General features: G+C 44.7%; 1 protein-coding gene across 1 annotated transcript in view; it reads right to left on the bottom strand.

The window, feature by feature from the left end:
- Positions 1-1550: 1550 nt before the first annotated feature.
- The window catches only part of XKR6 (XK related 6), a 68638-nt gene continuing 49097 nt past the window's right edge, over positions 1551-21091 (bottom strand). The window contains exons 2-3 of the mRNA XM_053460945.1: positions 5327-5523; positions 1551-3691 (exon numbers count right to left, since the gene is read on the bottom strand). Of these exons, the coding sequence (XP_053316920.1) occupies positions 2727-3691; positions 5327-5523 (1162 nt within the window). The 3' untranslated portion in view covers positions 1551-2726. The remainder of the gene's footprint in view (positions 3692-5326; positions 5524-21091) is intronic.

Genomic DNA, 21091 nt, shown 5'->3' with positions numbered 1-21091 from the left:
ATGCCGAGTTGGAGGGACGGTTGAAAAAGTTAAGTAAATCTCCCATGCTGATCTGTGGCAACTCCCCATCGCCAATGAGACTCTAGAACCCATGAAACTTCAAAAATGTCCAAGTTTCTAAATAGACTTCCAGTTGTCACGATCTACAAAATCTGAGTACCAGGGCTGGACTCCTCATGATACGGAAGAGAACTGACAGACCACGGCCAACCACCATGGCTGACCACCATGGCCAACGAGCGAGTAAGGTTTGAGGTTCTCTGACAGGCATCAAAACGGGCAGACTAGATTCTAGGTCGTAAGTTTGCCCGTTTACAAAACAATCACGTTTCTGCAGTTGAGTTCGAGACGAAGTACATGCCACCAACGTTTATGGCCTTCACCACTTCTGTATCGGAAAAAGCCGACTCTTCTCGCTAACTCCGGCATAAACATTTTTTAAATATTCCCCCCCACCCAGCACCACAGATAACAACTCAATGTTTTACAATTCAATTTTCATTTTGAAATATATCAAAAATTTTTTTAAAAAAAGGAAATTTTCAGCCAAGAATCTTAGGATATGCGTAAATTCTGATGACAGTCTGGGAATGTTAAGTTTGAAGCATAATAATTTGCCTTTTTTATATATATTTGGTACATGGGCTACAAAGCTGAGCCCTTTATCTGTACTACACATAAGTAAAGACTCAAACGATCCATTATTTCACCCCTTTATATTAAAACCACTTCAACTTTTTCTCCACTCGTCAAATTTCTTAAAAAAAAAAAAAAAAAAAAATACAAATACTAAATAAACAAAAAAAAGAAATTTAAATAACAAAAGTCCTCGTGCTGAGCATCTCCGTACAATAGCTCAACAGTGGTTAATACCGGAGACAATTCATTCAAACACAGGAAATAAAAAAACATTTCTTTCAAAAAGCACACACGGAACTATTAGTAGTTATTTAAATATATTCTCTCTCTCTCTCTCTTTTATATATATATATATATATATATATTTGTATATATATATATACTTTTTTGCCGAGTAAAGTAATTGTGGGATTGAAAAAAAAAAAAAAAAAAAAAAAAATTTAATAATTTTTTTTTTTTTTTTAACACTCTAAAATTCTAAATTATATTCGGTTATTTCCTGAAACATGGTTTACATAGCAAGAGTTCAATTCTGCACCAGAAGAATATGTCGTATTCACATATTTTCGAGAAAAAAAATAATTAAAAAAAAAATAAATAAAAAATCCTAAAATATTTCAGTCATCACATTTTTTTTTTTTTTAAATACAGTACAACTTTGTCGAACTTCCGTATAAGAGAATATTTATCTTGCAGAACTTCTGGAAAACCAAAGTTTAGCAGCTTCTTGGGTTCTGGGACGAGCACGTCGTACAGAGGAGGACATATTCACTAGAGTTCTAGAATGCACCAAGTTATCATGTGAAGGTTTTTTTTTTTGTTTGTTTTTTTTCCGACCAATCACAACTCAAAGAAGAACAAAGCACCAGTGAGTGTTGGGTTATTTTCAACCTATGTATATCTGTAGTAAAAAAAAACCAAAAAAAAATAAAAACCCAAAAAGCAGAATAAAACCTAAAACGTATCACTACAGATCACTTTAAGGCTCAGATTGAAGAAGAGACAATAGACAGGAACCTAGTGGATTTATTGTAACACTCGGTGCTCTCTCCGCACGGCCTTAACCCCTTAAGGACAACGGGTGGTCCCCAAAACCCATTGAAAACAATGCATTTTGAGCCCGTGCATGTACGGGCTTTGTCACTAAGGGGTTAAAATGTACGATTAAATTTGCGTCACCAATCAAAGTATTGTGCCTTTAAATTTTCTTTCTTTTTGCTACCATGCTGAGTTTTATTATTACTGAATATCGTCTTATATGTGACATATTTAACAGTTTTTTTTTTTTCTTCTTGTTTTGTTATTTTGTTGTGTTTTTTTTTTGGTGTTTTTATCAAAGCTCAACTGTTTTTGTGTGTGTGTTTTTTTTTGGAAGTAAAAATGGTATTACTATGTGAAATCAGTGCAAGTAGGATACAGCTGAGCATCACATAGCACCGTGTTGGAGGTCCCACTACGGATTAACCCTTCGGGGCCCGTTTGCCGAGGCGGCCTAGGGAGGGGGGGAAGGGTTAACGGATAGCACCGGAACCCTTTGTTTCTGTCCTGAGAAGACACGTTGGGTTACGTGCGTTCTCCGCTCCGCCGCTACTCCCGAACCCCAAAGTTGGCAGACGAAAGGCTCGACCGTCTCCTGACTCGATAACCACTGGTTTTGCATTAGAAAGGTGACAGTACTTAATGAAACTCAGCACCAAAAGGCATAAGGCAGATGAAGGTTAGTTTGTTCTGTCAGCACCAATCCCATAAATTCTCTACGCTTTTTATTTATTTTTTTTGTATAATGTATAAAACACCGAAGGGAGACGTCTTCTCTCCGTCCCGGATCGTAGCGTGGATGTTTCAATACTGTTTCTTGAGTGTAAAACACCAAAGAATAGTCTTTTTTTTTGTTTGTTTCCCCCCTCCCCCACCACCCCAGTTTGTAATTATAAAACATATAGAATATCTTTGTATACATATAGCAACCAGAAATAGAGCTTTTCCCCTCCCCCGCACCCCAAGCTTCCTCTCGCTTTGTGTCGTTTTGGATCTAGATACGTTTCGATGTCGTAAACAAAAATAAGGTTCCTTCTGTGCTTGGAGCGTTATAGAGAAGACTCGTATTGTAGCAATTCGTACAAGAGAGGACCATCTCTGTATCTAATACCTACGGCGGTCGGGGTGATATACTGGAGGATGTTGATAGTCCTTCTCAAACGTCTGTCCACGAAGTGCGCGTCCCAAGCTGGATATCTTTTTCTTGGCATGTCGATCTTAATGAGCGGACCCTCCGGATAGTAAGGGCGCCCAGAGGGAGTAGATGGCACAGTTGGTCTCACCTGGAAAACGGGCAAGCATGTGTCGGCCGTTAGGTCATCCTGTTGCTCCGTCACCGCCCTGGTCGGCGTCGCCTGGCCCCCCCGTTGCCCCGGGGTCTGAGGCGCCATCGGCTCGACGTCGGGGGGCAGAGGGATGCCCCAGAGCAGCTCGGCGCAACAGGAGCTGGCGAATATCTTAGCGCGCGGCCCCGCGGGGTGCAGCACGCCGTAATATAGAAGCATGAACACTATCCCGACGGCGAAACAAAGAAACACACAACACAGTGCTGGCACGGCGTACGAGTCGGTCGCGTCGGGATCTCTGTAAAAATACCAAAGGAACGTCAAGGCCGCGTTCTCCGTCAGAATAACAGTGTAGTAAGCGAACATTCGATATCGAGTCCGGCCTTCCTTGACGTTAAACCAGCAGAAAATGTACACAATTCCTACCACCATGTTGAAGAGGATCTCCTCCCACTTCGACATGCAGAAGTCTGTCCCACCGTGGATGATCCAGAAGGCCATGACGCACCAGTGGACAACTACGAAGATCCCAAAGTAGAGCTGGAAGATTGAAGCAAAGAGAGCGAAAGAGATAACTCTGGATGATATGGTGAAAAGCCGCCAGAAGAGATGGATAAGCGCTCCTCTGTAGCTCATGCTCTTCTTATCGTCCCTGGAGTCCCGTAGGAGCTTGTGATAGGAGGCTAGCACCCAAGCAAGGGACATCAAAGAAGCCACAGAGGAAACACCTGCCAGGAGATATTCAAACAATGGGCACAAGTTGAGTATCATTTCAGTATCCACCAATACTATGCCGAATGTCTAAAAGAAAAGTAGAGAAGAAGAGGGGGGAAAAAGTACACGCCAATGTTTAAAAGGAACCGCGCTGGGATCTGTCACAAAATACACTTATGACCGGGATATGGGGGGTTTCTTTCACTCAAGGGAGTCAATTTGACTTTTTTTTTCCACCCTCAAAAATGTTAAAATTTACCTTATGGAATGAGAATTTTTTTTCTCTTTTTGAACACAAAATGAAACACATTCATTTGTCTTTTGTTTTCTAGGCTTTTGGATGATTGACCGTTGGGGTCACGGTGTAACTACGTTTCTGGGCATCTTCCGAAACAATCGGTTTGTGGGGTTCTAAACTCGCTCTTGAGGGGAACTGGTCGGGACGACAAGCTACCGGGGGTCCGAGCCTGACAGAGGATAATAAGACCCCACTCAGTCTTGCATCTTTTCAATATGGAACAGTTACCCGCACTCCTTACAAGGCCTAGAATGACTCTGATTTCCGTTAGCAGGTTCTGGAACCGGTTTGCTGAATCCAATATCATATTCGGGCTCGCACCAGCAGATACACCTTTGACTCGTACACTTAGGAAATAGAACGTGTTCTTGTTATTCCGTCGGTGGGGAAATATCTGTTTGTATTTATTTCCATATATTCTAGCTCTGTATCCATTTAACTTACAGTAACGCTGACCCTCCCTTTCTATGAATTATTTTATTCTTCTTATAGCCGGTTTTGATCTCCTTATAATCAATCTGAGACGTGCAAATGGGCCAAAAAAACAATTTTCTCGTTTCCGGGCAACGAATTACATCCCCTGCCCATTCATTTTGGCCAAAAATTCAAGGGCATTTTTTCATTCGGGAACGAAATCCCTCCCCTGGTGCCTTCACTCTCACTCACTCGCATTCTCATTTTCATTCACTCTCTCTCGCGCTCTCTAAATGTTTCTCTATCTTCTCTGCTGACCACTTCCGCATCTTCTAAGGGAAGTCGTTCAGCAGAAGCAGAAGTGATCGGCACAGAAGGTAAGGAAACATTTAGCGAGAGAGAGTGAATAAGAGAGTGAGAGAATGAATGAGAGTGTGAGTGAATGCAGACCCACGAACTTGGGAATAAAATTCAGAGCTTTTTGCTTTGTTTTCAGCCACTTCGTGGGGGATCTGGCCTCGTTTTGGGTAAATTTGCAATTCGTACAAATCTGAATGCCCAGGTCTATGAGATATCCACCAAGAAGAAACCCACCTGTGTGCTGGCACGGAACATTTATGGAATGTTACTTGCTTTATGTACGTATTACACAGTATTTTATAACATATTGATCTTTATTAGGGATGTCAACAAAGGCCGGCGGGGAGAATTAAAGGGGAAGTCCCATTAAAAAAAAAATTTAAATAAATAAAATGTGAAAAAAACATATTGAGATTATGCAAAAGAACGGGGGATGGAATCATATTGATGAGAGTGATAGGACAGCTGGAACATTTACATAATGCTATAACGTCTGACGTCTCTTTATCTCTGGAAAGGGCCGGGAATGAAGTCGAGCGTTATAACGGACCTTACAGGGCGTGTGGGGAGGACTTACATGGGAGTGTCTCTGCACGGTTCTTTTGGATCATTATGCAGAGTTGTAGCACCAGTTGCGGAGCGCTCTCTAGAAAGGTTTCTAGGAGTCGCAGCATGTTGACATCTGCATATTCGTACATCATAGCCCAATAAAAGCGACGTTGGTGTTCCTTCTGCCTCTGGCTCTGAATGCCCAGGTACATGGTTCGAATGTATCTAGAGAAAGGAGAAAGTCACGTCAGGATTTCTGATTATAGGTGGGATAATTGGAAATTTAGGGCTTTTTTCAGAATTCTTTAAAAACTTGAACCTTATAATCACCAGTACACCGAATGTCCTCTATATGAAGCATGGGAGAGCATTTTCACCCAATTCACCCAGCATTTTCACCCAATTCTGTAGAATTGACCTCAGAGTTAACTGCGGTTTTCGTAAATCATTTTGTGTTTCAGCCACTAGGTGGCGCCCAAGTCACATGTTAAAGGCGACCGTTACATGATTATTAGCGTGATTTTGGTCGGTTGTTACCTCGCCGGGGTACCACTGTGACAGCGGAGGCTCTTTTTGACCTAACTTACTCACGAGAGAACAAGGCCTCATTGGATATCGGAGGCTTTTTGTTCCGGAACAAAGAAAAGCGCTCGGCAAGCAGCGTTTAAACGCAACGCAGATGTGAACGTGAAAAGTGATACGGAAGAATAAAGAAGAGACTGCAGAGGCGCGATAACCTCCAATCACACCGCGGGCGCCAATCAGCAGCCGCCATCTCCGAGCTGCGAAGAGCTCCCCGCTCCCAACGGCACTCGGCTACTTGACACGACTAATGCTTTCCTCATCGGGGACTGCGTGGATCGAGCCGCCATACTTGATGCCAGTCATATAAGATCGGCCCCATCCGGCCCCCGTCTAGTTGCCCGTTTCTCCCGCTGTAAAGACTCAAACCTTAATCAGCCGTTGGTCTCGTCTTAGATTCAGGAGCAATATACCTATCCCATGTAGGTTTAATACCCTCACTGTATTACCCTCTACCACCTCTGCTGGGAGGCTGTCCACTTATCTACCACCCCTTTAGTGTTTACACTTCCTTACATTCTAACACATATTCAAATCCTTTTGTCTTTTTGTCAATATCCTTTTGGCGATGGGGTCTCCAGAACGGTACACATTGATCTAGGTGAGGTCTGGCCAGAGATCTGGAAAGTGGCAGAACCCCCTTCTCTTCCTGCCACTAATGCCCCTCGCTATACAACCCCCCAGCGCTGTATACAGTAATATAACCCCCAGCGCTGTATACAGTGATATAACCCCCAGCGCTGTATACAGTTATATAACCTCCCAGCACTGTATACAGTAATATAACCCCCGGCGCTATATGCAGTAATATAGCCCCAGCGCTGTATACAGTAATATAACCCCCAGCGCTGTATACAGTAATATAACCCCCAGCGCTGTATGCAGTCATATAGCCCCAGCGCTGTATACAGTAATATAACCCCCAGCGCTGTATACAGTAATATAACCCCCCAGTGCTGTATACAGTAATATAACCCCCAGCGCTGTATACAGTAATATAACCCCCCAGCACTGTATACAGTAATATAACCCCCTGCACTGTATACAGTAATATAACCCCAGCACTGTATACAGTAATATAACCCCCCAGCGCTGTATACAGTAATATAACCACCCCAGCGCTGTATACAGTAATATAACCTCCAGCGCTGCATACAGTAATATAACCCCCAGCGCTGTATACAGTAATATAACCCCCAGCGCTGTATACAGTAATATAACCCCCAGCGCTGTATACAGTAATATAACCCCCCAGCGCTGTATACAGTAATATAACCCCCCAGCGCTGTATACAGTAATATAACCCCCAGCACTGTATACAGTAATATAACCCCCAGCGCTGTATACAGTAATATAACCCCCAGCGCTGTATACAGTAATATAACCCCCAGCGCTGTATACAGTAATTATGAGGTGATACTTTATGGCGATGCTAATGAAGTCCGTCCCCCATATACTTTCATTAGTCAGAGAGTCCAACTGGGTGATTAAGACTGAGCCATTCAATAGTTCCCAACAGGCAGTATGAGTCAGGTGGTTTAGGAGATCGGGGGTCAGATAACAGAGTGAGAACAAATGGCTGATATGCGCCTGAAAACATTATATTATGGGGGCAAAAATTATACCTGGAGTAAAAAAAGAAAACAGCGAAATATTCCTGGAAGTTTATTTTTCTTAGGATAAATTCCTTTTAACACTTTCCTGACCGGGCTGATCCGCTCCCTTCTGGCAGTATCAGCGATTACCCGGCGTACAGCGCGCTCCGGGAGCCGGTCATTAACACGCAGCACAGATTAGAGTCGCGTTCCGCTCCGGAGTGTTTGATCCGGGAGGCTTACATTAACAGACGCACACGTTTGGGAATAGAAAAAAAAATCTTCCCCCTTTCATAATCCAGTGACCTTGTTTCCTGAGAAGGAGCCCCGAGAGGCTTCCGCACGTAAAGCAGAAGCTTAAGCAGATGCAAGCATTCCTGCCGTATTACAAAGACACGGATTTCAAACAATTCGAAGTGAATGAGCGACAGCAAACCTGTTACTGCCCCGGACAGGTGTACTTCCCCCACAATGTGTCCCGGGGGGGGGGGTAAATATAGATTTACCCAATTTCTATTTAATATATGACCTATTGCTACAGCAGTATGGGGTACGAAAAGCGGGGAACATGGTGCCGTAGATATAAACAACACAACACATCATTTACACGTAAGGACGTTTTACTTTACTGGGAGGTAGATAGGTGGAACGGCTTCCCATGAGAGGTGGTATGGTGGATGGGGAATTCCTCCCCAGACAGGTCTCTCCTCATCTACATCGGAGGACGTGGCTCTGGGGATATTGCCTCCGGGGCTGCCTGCTCATCCAGAATAGGTACCCGCTTCTCATTACTGTGTATTCAGTGAGCGTGCAGCATGACGGCATCAGATCAGTCCCTCCGGGCACAGGGGGGGAGACCCCACACAGTCCTGCGACCAGGGGTCTATTCACTAGAGCAGGAGTTTACAGGAGCGTTGCGTTTCAGCTCCCTGTACAATGTATAATTAAATTGAATGTATAATTTACAGCTTGAATGATACATTATACATTGTACAGGGCTAGCTCAGCCCTTCGTAATGAATAGTAAAGCAAAGGACCAAGGACCAGAGACCCCAACGCTCATGGAAACTCTCCCTTTAGTGAATATGCCCCCAAACGTTAGCGGGTTGTTGTCATCACACACGGTCCGCTGTGCATAAGTCCCCGCCCCCTCGGTGTGGCCCCTCCGGCCCCTGAGCGACTCTTCTTGGGAGTCTGAAAGGTGAACATCCGCTGAGACGCTGACTGGTAACAAGTATCTCAGTACAAAGGGCGGCTCGGGTTCCCATTCACGGTTCACACTAGCCGTGTTTTCATACCTCCCAACAGACACCGTTTCCACGGGACAGTCCCAATTTTTGCGGGCAGCGGGGATCATGGGCAAATAAGGGAGACCTTCTGATTAACCCTCACCGGTCCAAAGAAGTGAAAAGGCAATGGGGGGGTCTGACCTGTCACAGCGTGCGATCCGTGATGCCTAATTTGTTGGCCACACCCATCCCTCCGCCCACTTCTGGAAATGGTCCCGCCCCTCATTCTCTCATTGGAATGTTGGGGGGTATTTATAAATAAACATGATTTTTGCTGAATAGTAACTTTACAGAGAGCCCGTGGGCCGCGGCCAGCAGTCACAGCGTTGGAGTGAAGTTCTCATGAGCGTTTAATGGAATCTCCGCTCCGTGATAAATCACAGCCGTGTTTTACGTTCACGGCGCTAAATCACAATAAAATAACGCGTTATGATCCGCAGCCCCCCCCGGCTTCACGTTCTTTCATCACACGCAAAATATATCTCCCCGCAGCTCCTCGCTTCACACCTTCACCTTCTCTTCACCCCTACAAGGCCACAACCACTTAAACACTCTGCCAAGACGTTCTCACCATTCCTACCCGCTCCGGACTCAAATCCAACAATTCTTACCATCCCCCCCCCTTATCACCCGATTCCCTGCTCCAAATATATCTTTATTATGTGTAATAATACGATAATAATAGCTGATTAAAGTCTGTATTACTGTATACAGCGCTGGGGGTTATATTACTGTATACAGCGCTGGGGTTATATTACTGTATACAGCACTGGGGGGGTTATATTACTGTATACAGTGCTGGGGGTATATTACTGTATACAGTGCTGGGGTTATATTACTGTATACAGTGCTGGGGTTATATTACTGTATACAGCGCTGGGGGGTTATATTACTGTAAACAGCGCTGGGGGGTTATATTACTGTATACAGCGCTGGGGGGTTATATTACTGTATACAGCGCTGGGGTTATATTACTGTATACAGCGCTGGGGGTTATATTACTGTATACAGCGCTGGGGGGTTATATTACTGTATACAGCGCTGGGGGTTATATTACTGTATACAGCGCTGGGGGTTATATTACTGTATACAGCGCTGGGGGGTTATATTACTGTATACAGCGATGGGGGGATATATTACTGTATACAGCGCTGGGGGTTATATTACTGTATACAGTGCTGGGGGTTATATTACTGTATACAGCGCTGGGGGGTTATATTACTGTATACAGCGCTGGGGTTATATTACTGTATACAGCGCTGGGGGTTATATTACTGTATACAGCGCTGGGGGGTTATATTACTGTATACAGCGCTGGGGGTTATTACTGTATACAGCGCTGGGGGTTATATTACTGTATACAGCGCTGGGGGGTTATATTACTGTATACAGCGCTGGGGGTTATATTACTATATACAGTGCTGGGGTGTTATATTACTGTATACAGCGCTGGGGGGTTATATTACTGTATACAGCGCTGGGGGGTTATATTATTGTATACAGCGCTGGGGGGTTATATTACTGTATACAGAGTTGGGGGTTATATTACTGTATACAGCGCTGGGGGTTATATTACTGTATACAGCGCTGGGGGTTATATTACTGTATACAGCGCTGGGGGTTATATTACTGTATACAGTGCTGGAGGTTATATTACTGTATACAGCGCTGGGGGGGTATTACTGTATACAGCGCTGGGGGGGTATTACTGTATACAGCGCTGGGGGGGGTATTACTGTATGCAGAATCCCATAAACTCTGTGACTGCCGCACCGAACATATTTCATAGAAACCCGACCATAAAGATTGATTCCAAAGAGCAGTCAAAGAAGTTCTAGCTACACAAGCTGTAGTAATAAGCGTAATAAGTATAATTATTTCGCTGCCACCACACAGAGTTTACAATTGTTTTGTAAATGTAAAGTATCTTAAAGAAATTAAAAAGTGCAGCCTGAACAATGGCATTTAACCCTTTCATCACACCCAGAACCCCCAGTATTAGGATAACGAGGCAAGAAGGCAAATGTATGGGCTGTTCCTGAACACCCAGGAGAGTTGGTACATGCGCACGAGTGCTATGGGTTTTACAGCAGTCTCGCCAGTCCTCTGACATTACGGAGGGGAGACGACCTCCTTCCCGGAGCGCGGCCTCACTTTATTCTTTTGCTGTGAAATAACGAGGCCACATAAACGTGTTGTTAACGAGCAAAGCATTCTCCGTGATAACCGCCGGGGCCGCCGCGATTCTCCGCTGCCATTCATAGGGAGCAAAAGCCTTAAAAATAGGCTGAAAACAACTAAATGTTCTATTTTATTTGCAGATAAATTCTATTTTTTTAATATATATTTTTCCAGTACTGCGTGAAATAACCGGGTGAATAATTGTCGGTCGGCAACGGGGCCGCGGAATCCAGACAGTGACTACAATGAAGCGATGGGGAGCGCAGGGCATTAGTGGAACTTCTCCGGATACTTCCAGAAAGGTATCGGTTCTCAATGAAATCAAAGTTACCTCCAGAAATCAGTTTATTTCCCATTAAAATCTTTAAATCAATTCAGACTAATAGTTTTATGAGACAAAGCCCAGGGAAGTTAATATGATTAATTGATGCTTCTACCTAGACACAAACTGATACATTTGTAGCAAGCAATTCAATTGAACAACTCTGCGGTTAGCTCAACTGAAGTGATACGTTTCTGGCAGAAAGCCCAGACGAGTACAGATTCTCTTTTAGTTATTAACACTCCATTGCTCCACTGCCCATCCCATTGGACAGTGCTGTGGAATTAAATAATAATAAAAATAATAATAATAATAATAATTAATAAAACTCACTCAAAAGAGAATTTACCATCCCTATTTTTTCATGGCTCAGCCAAGCAAACTTTACATTATGTTTCTATGCCCCCGTCTCCGTAAGATCCTAAATACTCACATGGCTGCAGGTTCATCCATAAGGAGCAAAGTCCGCGCATGCATGCTTTGTACTCTAAAGTGTGAATTCATGTGCTCCCAATCTTATCCCCCTTGGGGCTGGGTTCAGCTTGGGGTTCTTAGAAGCCCCATTTAAGGTTTCTCCTGTAGGGCATACGGAGGATAAGGGGGGGTCTTCCTTTTTTTAATATAAAATGGTTTAAAAGTTGTGTTCCTTTAACGGACTCCGCGTCCATTTCCCCGGGACAGTCGGGTATATTATAACGCTTACATTCTAAGAATAATGAATACAAAAAGAAGATGTTATCTTTGGCGTCTCTACAGAGTAAAATAATAACCTAGAGTGTTCAGCAAAACAACAATTGAATTCCGAGGGCCAAAGACGCTTTGTTTCTGCTTCAGGGTGGACGGCCTGCCTCTGTTTGTCTTGTATATTTCAATTTGTTAGCGGTTGTGCTTTGGGACAGAAAAGTACAAGCATACATCTTCTACGACAGGATTGTAATTATAGCGGCGCTCAGACCGACCGGCCACTTCACGGAAACGCATATCTTCAGTGCTTCTAAATGAGGTCTCTCTGCCCACGAGCAGTTACTTTCAGGACTGAAGGAACACAGATGAAAAATGGCTTCGGATCCAGATCACCTCTGGAGGACACTGCTGTGCGAGAGGTGCCTGCGCCGGGTATCTGACGGCTGTAATGAAGCCTGCATCAGCACCGGTGGCAGCTGGGATGGTTGTATTTCACGTTAAGGATTTAGATATATATACAGAAATATAAAACAAGGAGATGACTTCCTGATGAAGACAATGGCTTCTCCTTCCAGATGAAACGATGGCTTCTCCTTCCACATGAAGACGATGGCTTCTCCTTCCAGATGAAACGATGGCTTCTCCTTCCACATGAAGACGATGGCTTCTCCTTCCAGATGAAACGATGGCTTCTCCTTCCACATGAAGGCAATGGCTTCTCCTTCCAGATGAAGACGATGGGTTCTCCTTCCAGATGAAGACGATGGCTTCTCCTTCCAGATGAAGACGATGGCTTCTCCTTCCAGATGAAGACGATGGCTTCTCCTTCCAGATGAAGACGATGGCTTCTCCTTCCAGATGAAGACGATGGCTTCTCCTTCCAGATGAAGACGATGGCTTCTCCTTCCACATGAAGACGATGGCTTCTCCTTCCACATGAAGACGATGGCTTCTCCTTCCAGATGAAGACTTTGGCTTCTCCTTCCAGATGAAGACGATGGCTTCTCCTTCCACATGAAGACGATGGCTTCTCCTTCCAGATGAAGACGATGGCTTCTCCTTCCAGATGAAGACGATGGCTTCTCCTTCCAGATGAAGACGATGGCTTCTCCTTCCACATGAAGACGATGGCTTCTCCTTCCAGATGAAGACGATGGCTTCTCCTTCCACATGAAGACGATGGCTTCTCCTTCCACATGAAGACGATGGCTTCTCCTTCCACATGAAGACGATGGCTTCTCCTTCCACATGAAGACGATGGCTTCTCCTTCCACATGAAGACGATGGCTTCTCCTTCCACATGAAGACGATGGCTTCTCCTTCCACATGAAGACGATGGCTTCTCCTTCCAGATGAAGGCGATGGCTTCTCCTTCCAGATGAAGACTTTGGCTTCTCCTTCCAGATGAAGACTTTGGCTTCTCCTTCCACATGAAGACGATGGCTTCTCCTTCCAGATGAAGGCGATGGCTTCTCCTTCCAGATGAAGACGATGGGTTCTTCTTCCAGATGAAGACAATGGATTCTCCTTCCACATGAAGACGATGGCTTCTCTTTCCAGATGAAGACGATGGCTTCTCCTTCCAGCTTCTCCTGTATTTTTTCTTGTTACCACTAATGTCAGCTCTTAGCACAGGGGACTCGACACAGCTTGATCGTTGAGCAGTGGAGTGCACTTGAGCAGTTGGGTTTGCAGTTGAGATGTTTCACTTTGGGATCCAAACTGGCCGTTTGGCACGCTGGGCAAATGCCTGGTTGGGCTGCTGGGCTCCACTCACTCAGCAGCTGGTTTAAGCCCTGCCGCACTCTGCTTGAGTTTAATAGCATACGCAGCCTTCAGCCGCACATGCGCCATCAGACAGCCATTGGCCATAAAGTGCCGAGGTCACCCTGTTCTCACCAGTTCGCCCCTGCTTCTAAATCAATCAAGGCCAAAAAATCACGGAAGCAGTCATCTTTACTTCCTGTTCTCAGGATCTGAATGATTATTCCTCCCCATGAAGAAATGCCTCCCCTGGCTGTCTTTGTAAGGGTGGAGGGAGCGAGTAATATTACTTCTGCGGCATTAACCTTCCCAGATATTAGCTTTCAAGGGGGTTTTAATTCATAAAACCAAATATCTCCCAAAATATTTCAAAAGCAGCCCAAACTATGTATCGATCTAGTAAAAGAATTGAGTTATTCTATAAAAATAATAAATAAATAAACTAGTTTGCACATTTGTTTAAAAAAAAACCCAACCCCCCCCCCCCATAAAGCTACAGTTCTGCTGCCGGCACGTCGGGGAAGCCGGTGCTCATTATTAGTAAGTCAGAGAACGCAGGTCATTAGTGCTGGGGGTCCGCGTAAGAAAGACAGTTCAGACGGACCACTGACAGCCCCCCACGCCAGCGGCTATTGGTAGGATAAAAGCAGAAGGCGTGATTATGAGCCGCCGTTGGCAGACGCGTCCGAGTGACTGAATCGGTGGTAGTCGCCAGCTTCGTGTTACATCTTAACTCATCGAGTCACGCTTTCCTTCGCTGCGAGTACTGAACAGATCTGGGGGAGGGGGGTTTACACGCAATGCATGGTAATAGCGGGTACTCTAGCGTGTGTGTGTGTGTGTACTTATTTAGATACCGCTTACACGGACTGCCTCAGACATTTTTTACTAATTTATTTTAGGGCGAAACCTCTAGCTCTTGGTCAATACAAAAAAAATATATATATATCCGTGCCAAAAATCGGGCTTTTGACCGCCTGCACACAGTGTGTTTAGTTCCTGAGTGGAGTTTAGTTGCCCATTTACGCTACTAGCCAAACCTGTAATTTGTAATTACAAATTCTTCTGCTGGGAGGCTGTTCCACTTATCTACCACCCTCTAAGGGAATGCAAACGTCCTTACGCCACATCTAATACCTCGGCCGTGTCTCGTCTTTTGAACGGGTGAGGTGTGTCGGGTCCGGCGGGTGGCAGAACGCAGGTGACGCTGTATTTAGGGCTCGCTCTTGCATTGAAAGGCAGCTGCCGTGTAGCGGGGGGTTATTGAAGCGCGGTACGAAGCAGCTGCTCCCGGATCACGGGGAGAAAAAAGAACCATCGCTCGCAATTACTGTTAATCACCTGCGTAAAAAGCCTGCGCGGAGAACGGAGTCGCTCAAAGAGCCGGCGGCTTCCAAACACCCGATCTCATCCGTTTAATAGGAGCCATTATTGTTAACGAGCGCAAAAGTCATGCGCAGAACTTTGGCTGCATCTGCCGGCCGTATCAACGAGCCAAGCCGAGGAAATCAGGATTCAGGAGCCGTACGCCATGCTTGTTTAAATTCCCTCACTGTATTACCCTCTACCACTTCTGCTGGGAGGCCGTTCCACATATCTACCTCCCTCTCCGTGGCATAACACTCTATTTCATGAAATCTAAACCTTTCGTTTTTGGATCACAAGCTATAAATCACTTGAATGCCAGACTAAGCATGGAACGCCCATTCCTTACAGCCCTTAAAGGGTTAACAAGACGTAATTAACTATTCGCGCAGGCGGAAATAAACTGATGACGGGACTGTGAGTATCATTCGATTGCATTTCTATCCACGTCGCTGACCTTCCAGGAACCCGAGAGCTGTCTGCGCAGTGATCCGCCACCCGGCATCCTGCATGACCGCCCCTGCTGCAACACTGCCCGGATAAAGATCTAGTCATCCCCGACTCTGGTCCGGTCAATCCATGTTGATGGAGGGTGGTAGATAAGTGGAACAGCCTCCCAGCAGAAGTGGTAGAGGGTAATACAGTGAGGGGATTTAAACACGCATGGGATAGGCTGGTGGATCCCAAAGCTAAAACAAGATGAATTACGTGTATATAGCGTGTCCAACGATCTCGGGACTAGGAAGTAGGCGCACAAACCATGGAGTTTACATTACTTGTATACAGTAATGTAACCCCGCTGTATAAATGCTGGGGGGGGGTTATATTACTGTATACAGCGCTGGGGGTTATATTACTGTATACAGCGCTGGGGGTTATATTACTGTATACAGTGCTGGGGGGTTATATTACTGCATACAGCGCTGGGGGGTTATATTACTGTATACAGTGCTGGGGGTTATTACTGTATACAGCACTGGGGGTTATATTACTGTATACAGCGCTGGGGGTTATATTACTGTATACAGTGCTGGGGGGTTATATTACTGTATACAGCGCTGGGGGGTTATATTACTGTATACAGCACTGGGGGTTATATTACTGTATACAGCGCTGGGGGTTATATTACTGTATACAGCGCTGGGGGGGTTTACTGTATACAGCACTGGGGGTTATATTACTGTATACAGCGCAGGGGGGTTATATTACTGTATACAGCGCTAGGAGGTTATATTACTGTATACAGCGCTGGGGGTTATATTACTGTATACAGCACTGGGGGTTATATTACTGTATACAGTGCTGGGGGTTATATTACTGTATACAGCGCTGGGGTTATATTACTGTATACAGCGCTGGAGGGGGTTATTACTGTATACAGCGCTGGGGGGTTATATTACTGTATGCAGTGTTGGGGGGTTATATTACTGTATACAGCGCTGGGGGTTATATTACTGTATACAGCACTGGGGTTATATTACTGTATACAGCGCTGGAGGGGGTTATATTACTGTATACAGCGCTGGAGGGGGTTATATTACTGTATACAGCGCTGGGGGGGTTATTACTGTATACAGCGCTGGGGGTTATATTACTGTATACAGCGGTGGGGGTTATATTACTGTATACAGTGCTGGGGGTTATATTACTGTATACAGCGCTGGGGGGTTATATTACTGTATACAGTGCTGGGGGGTTATATTACTGTATACAGTGCTGGGGGGTTATATTACTGTATACAGCGCTGGGGGGTTATATTACTGTATACAGCGCTGGGGGTTATATTACTGTATACAGCGCTGGGGGGTTATATTACTGTATACAGTGCTGGGGGGTTATATTACTGTATACAGCGCTGGGGGGGTTATATTACTGTATACAGCGCTGGGAGGGTTATGTTACTGTATACAGCGCTGGGGGGTTATATTACTGTATACAGCGCTGGGGGGTTATATTACTGTATACAGTGCTGGGGGTTATATTACTGTATACAGTGCTGGGGGTTATATTACTGTATACAGTGCTGGGGGTTATATTACTGTATACACTGCTGGGGGTTATATTACTGTATACAGCGCTGGGGGGTTATATTACTGTATAGAGCGCTGGGGGGTTATATTACTGTATACAGCGCTGGGGATTATATTACTGTATACAGCGCTGGGGGGTTATATTACTGTATACAGCGCTGGAGGTTATATTACTGTATACAGCGCTGGGGGGTTATATTACTGTATACAGGGCTGGGGGTTATATTACTGTATACAGCGCTGGGGGGGTTATATTACTGTATACAGCGCTGGGGGTTATATTACTGTATACAGCACTGGGGGTTATATTACTGTATACAGCACTGGGGGTTATATTACTGTATACAGCGCTGGGGGGTATATTACTGTATACAGCGCTGGGGGGTTATATTACTGTATACAGCGCTGGGGGTTATATTACTGTATACAGCGCTGGGGGGTTATATTACTGTATACAGCGCTGGGGGTTATGTTACTGTATACAGCGCTGGGGGGTTATATTACTGTATACACTGCTGGGGGTTATATTACTGTATACAGTGCTGGGGGTTATATTACTGTATACAGTGCTGGGGGTTATATTACTGTATACAGCGCTGGGGGTTATATTACTGTATACAGCACTGGGGGGTTATATTACTGTATACAGCGCTGGGGGTTATATTACTGTATACAGCGCTGGGGGGTTATGTTACTGTATACAGCCCTGGGGGGGTTATTACTGTATACAGTGCTGGGGGTTATATTACTGTATACAGCACTGGGGGGTTATATTACTGTATACAGCGCTGGGGGTTATATTACTGTATACAGCGCTGGGGGTTATATTAGTGTATACAGCGCTGGGGGTTATATTACTGTATACAGCGCTGGGGGGTTATATTACTGTATACAGCGCTGGGGGGGTTATTACTGTATAGAGCGCTGGGGGGTTATATTACTGTATACAGCACTGGGGGTTATATTACTGTATACAGCACTGGGGGTTATATTACTGTATACAGTGCTGGGGGTTATATTACTGTATACAGTGCTGGGGGTTATATTACTGTATACAGCGCTGGGGGGTTATATTACTGTATACAGCGCTGGGGGGGTTATATTACTGTATACAGCGCTGGGGGGTTATATTACTGTATACAGCGCTGGGGGTTATATTACTGTATACAGCGCTGGGGGGTTATATTACTGTATAGAGCGCTGGGGGGGTTATTACTGTATACAGCGCTGGGGGGGGTTATTACTGTATAGAGCTCTGTATAAAGTTCTGATGATTTTGCCTACAAATAAGTATTACATTTCACTTTATGACTGGATATCTCACACATGTGATATCTCTGCTCGGGTTAATATGCCGTATATTGATTTTTAACCAGTAAGCAATAACCTGGAGCTGAAGCTCGAGTCTGAAGCTGCCGTCATCAGCCGGTTAATCCCCGTCACTCAGAGTAAATGAAGCTGCCCTTTAATTCTGCAGGAAATAGCACCATCCAGCATTATGCATAATTAATCAACTCATCTCCTCTATAAAACCTATTCAGAGAATACATTATTCGGAAAGTCATGTGTACTCATACTTTTTACGTTATTGAGAGGGTGGTAGATGAGTGGAACAGCCTCCCAGCAAGGGGATTTAAACATGCATGGGATAGACATACGGCTCCTGAATCTAAGACAAGACCAACGACTGATTAAGGTTTGAGTCGTTACAGCAGGAGAAACGGGCGACTAGACGGGGGCCGGATGGGGCCGATCTGCCAGCAGATTACACAGGCAACTAAAAAAGGCATCTGACCTGCAATTCCTACATTCTTCAGCCAAACTATGGCTGTGAGTCACAGGGGTTGCAGTTTAGAGAAAATAAAATATTCCTGTAAAATGATGGAATTGCCCGTTTCCAGAACTTCAACCGACTTCAGTTTAAATGCCGAGGAGCTTAAAATACATCTTCCGCTCCTAATGTGACATTTTTCTTAAAGTCATCAGGGACGTCCTTAAAGAGACAGTCCGTGCCTCCAACAGCCTCACCAAACATTAACATACGTCACCGATCAAACATATATAATATATATACGCTCCCAATCAAACATATATATATATATCATATATACGCTCCCGATCGTGTGTATATATATATATATATACTCCCGATCAAACAAAACATATATATAATATATACGCTCCCGAACATATATAATATATAACCTACCGATCATATATATATATATATTATATACATTACAGATCAAACATATTATTTATTGTTTTATATAGTACCATCAAATTCCGTAGCGCTATACAATAGGTGGACAGGATATAACATGTAGTATATATATATATATAACATAACAATTTGCCTTAGAGAAACAACAGGTGAGGAGGGCCCTGCGCACAGGAGCTTACAATCAAGTTTATATATATATACACGCTACCGATCAAACAAACATCCGGCCTGAACAAGAAGAGGCAAGATAAGAAGTGGCGCTGCGGGAAACGGTCAGGGAAGTTAGAAAGGCATTGAGACAGAGAGAGCATGAATGAGTGAATTTATTAAGCATTATATAACATAATGGATGTGGGCGTGGTTTGGGTGGGCGTGGTCTCGTTGTGGAGGGGGGGGCAGCACAATGTCTTCTGCCGGCCGTAGAGAACTCATACAAATAGTTAATACGCATCTGCCTGAAGACATTATTTATGGGGGCAAAAACTACAACTGGGGTAAAAAAAAAAAAGGAAACGGCGTAATATTTTTGAAAACTTATTTTTACTCTGATTGGTAATAAGAAAAAAAAATGTGCGGGAGATCCGCTTTAAGAACGGGAGGCGAAAGAAAGTGCGTGCGTGTTATTAAAATATATTATTCTAATCCATCAAAAAGACTGATTTCGTAGAATAAATCACAGAGGCCGGCTGGGGCCCCGGAGTAAGCTATGCGGGCGTCCTCCTCAACGAAGCACAATCATTCACATGAGAATGCGGGTTACACGTGGAGCGTGCGGGCGGATACAATATATCACGCGCTATATAACATAATGAAACGTTTAGCGGGTATTACCCTCTGATGAACGGAGGGCAGAGCCTGTCTGCAGGACAATCACTCAGAGAAACCGCTGCGCCCTTAAAGGAGCCGGCGTTGCGGTTCGGGGTGTTTTATTGCTGCACCGGGGCAACCGCGGCCACATAAGAGGCGATGAGCGAGGGGGGGCAGTGTTTTGTATCCTAAAGGTGCCGTTTCACCATTTCTGCGAAATTTAACACTTGTTGCAACTAAATACAGCACGGGCTCCGATGCATATGGACTTCTGTCTCATTTTCCTCCTCCCACGCTTGCCTCTGCCGACAACAGGAAGTGGAAGCAGCGAGCATACTAAAGTACACTTCCTGCACATCCCTCCTATTGAGAATAATGGGAGAAGGCGTATCCAATAACACGTATGGTGGTTGGACACAAAGGCCCAGTTAGCATACATGTGATTGGCTGCCACTGCACCCATTGAAGTCAATAGAAGCCCAGCTCTCACGCCACTGAGCCCGACCGTGAAGACAGCGTACCTAAGTATGCTTCCTGCTTTCAGTAGAGACAGCCCCGGTGAAGAGGGAGACAGAAGACAATAACTAAACATTGCACGGAGCCCAAAATATAAGATTTTACATGAAAACAGGACTGTAGTGGTTTTATGTTTTAAGTGGAACAGCAGCTTTAATGAAGTGATTAATGATTGCTTTACATGAAATGGGGGGGGGTGGCAAGATGGCAGCTCCCCCATTAGAAAACAACAAGAGGGATTTTTTTTTTTTATTAACACTCTTTATTAAAACATTCTTATCCCCCGCCGTGCGTATACCGCGGAGCCGGCGCGATCATCGCCACTCATTGCACTGTTTCTTATTGAAATAGTGATGTCACTTAATTGGGAATCCGCCGCGTCGGCAGAGCTATTGAAATTCGCGCCCGGGGCTGGCGTGTAGATTCGGAAAGCC

The sequence above is a fragment of the Spea bombifrons genome, chromosome 3 (genome assembly GCF_027358695.1).
Source record: "Spea bombifrons isolate aSpeBom1 chromosome 3, aSpeBom1.2.pri, whole genome shotgun sequence".
Taxonomy (NCBI): domain Eukaryota; kingdom Metazoa; phylum Chordata; class Amphibia; order Anura; family Pelobatidae; genus Spea; species Spea bombifrons.
Note: the sequence above shows the minus strand (reverse complement) of the source record. Positions and strands in the feature narration are given on the sequence as shown.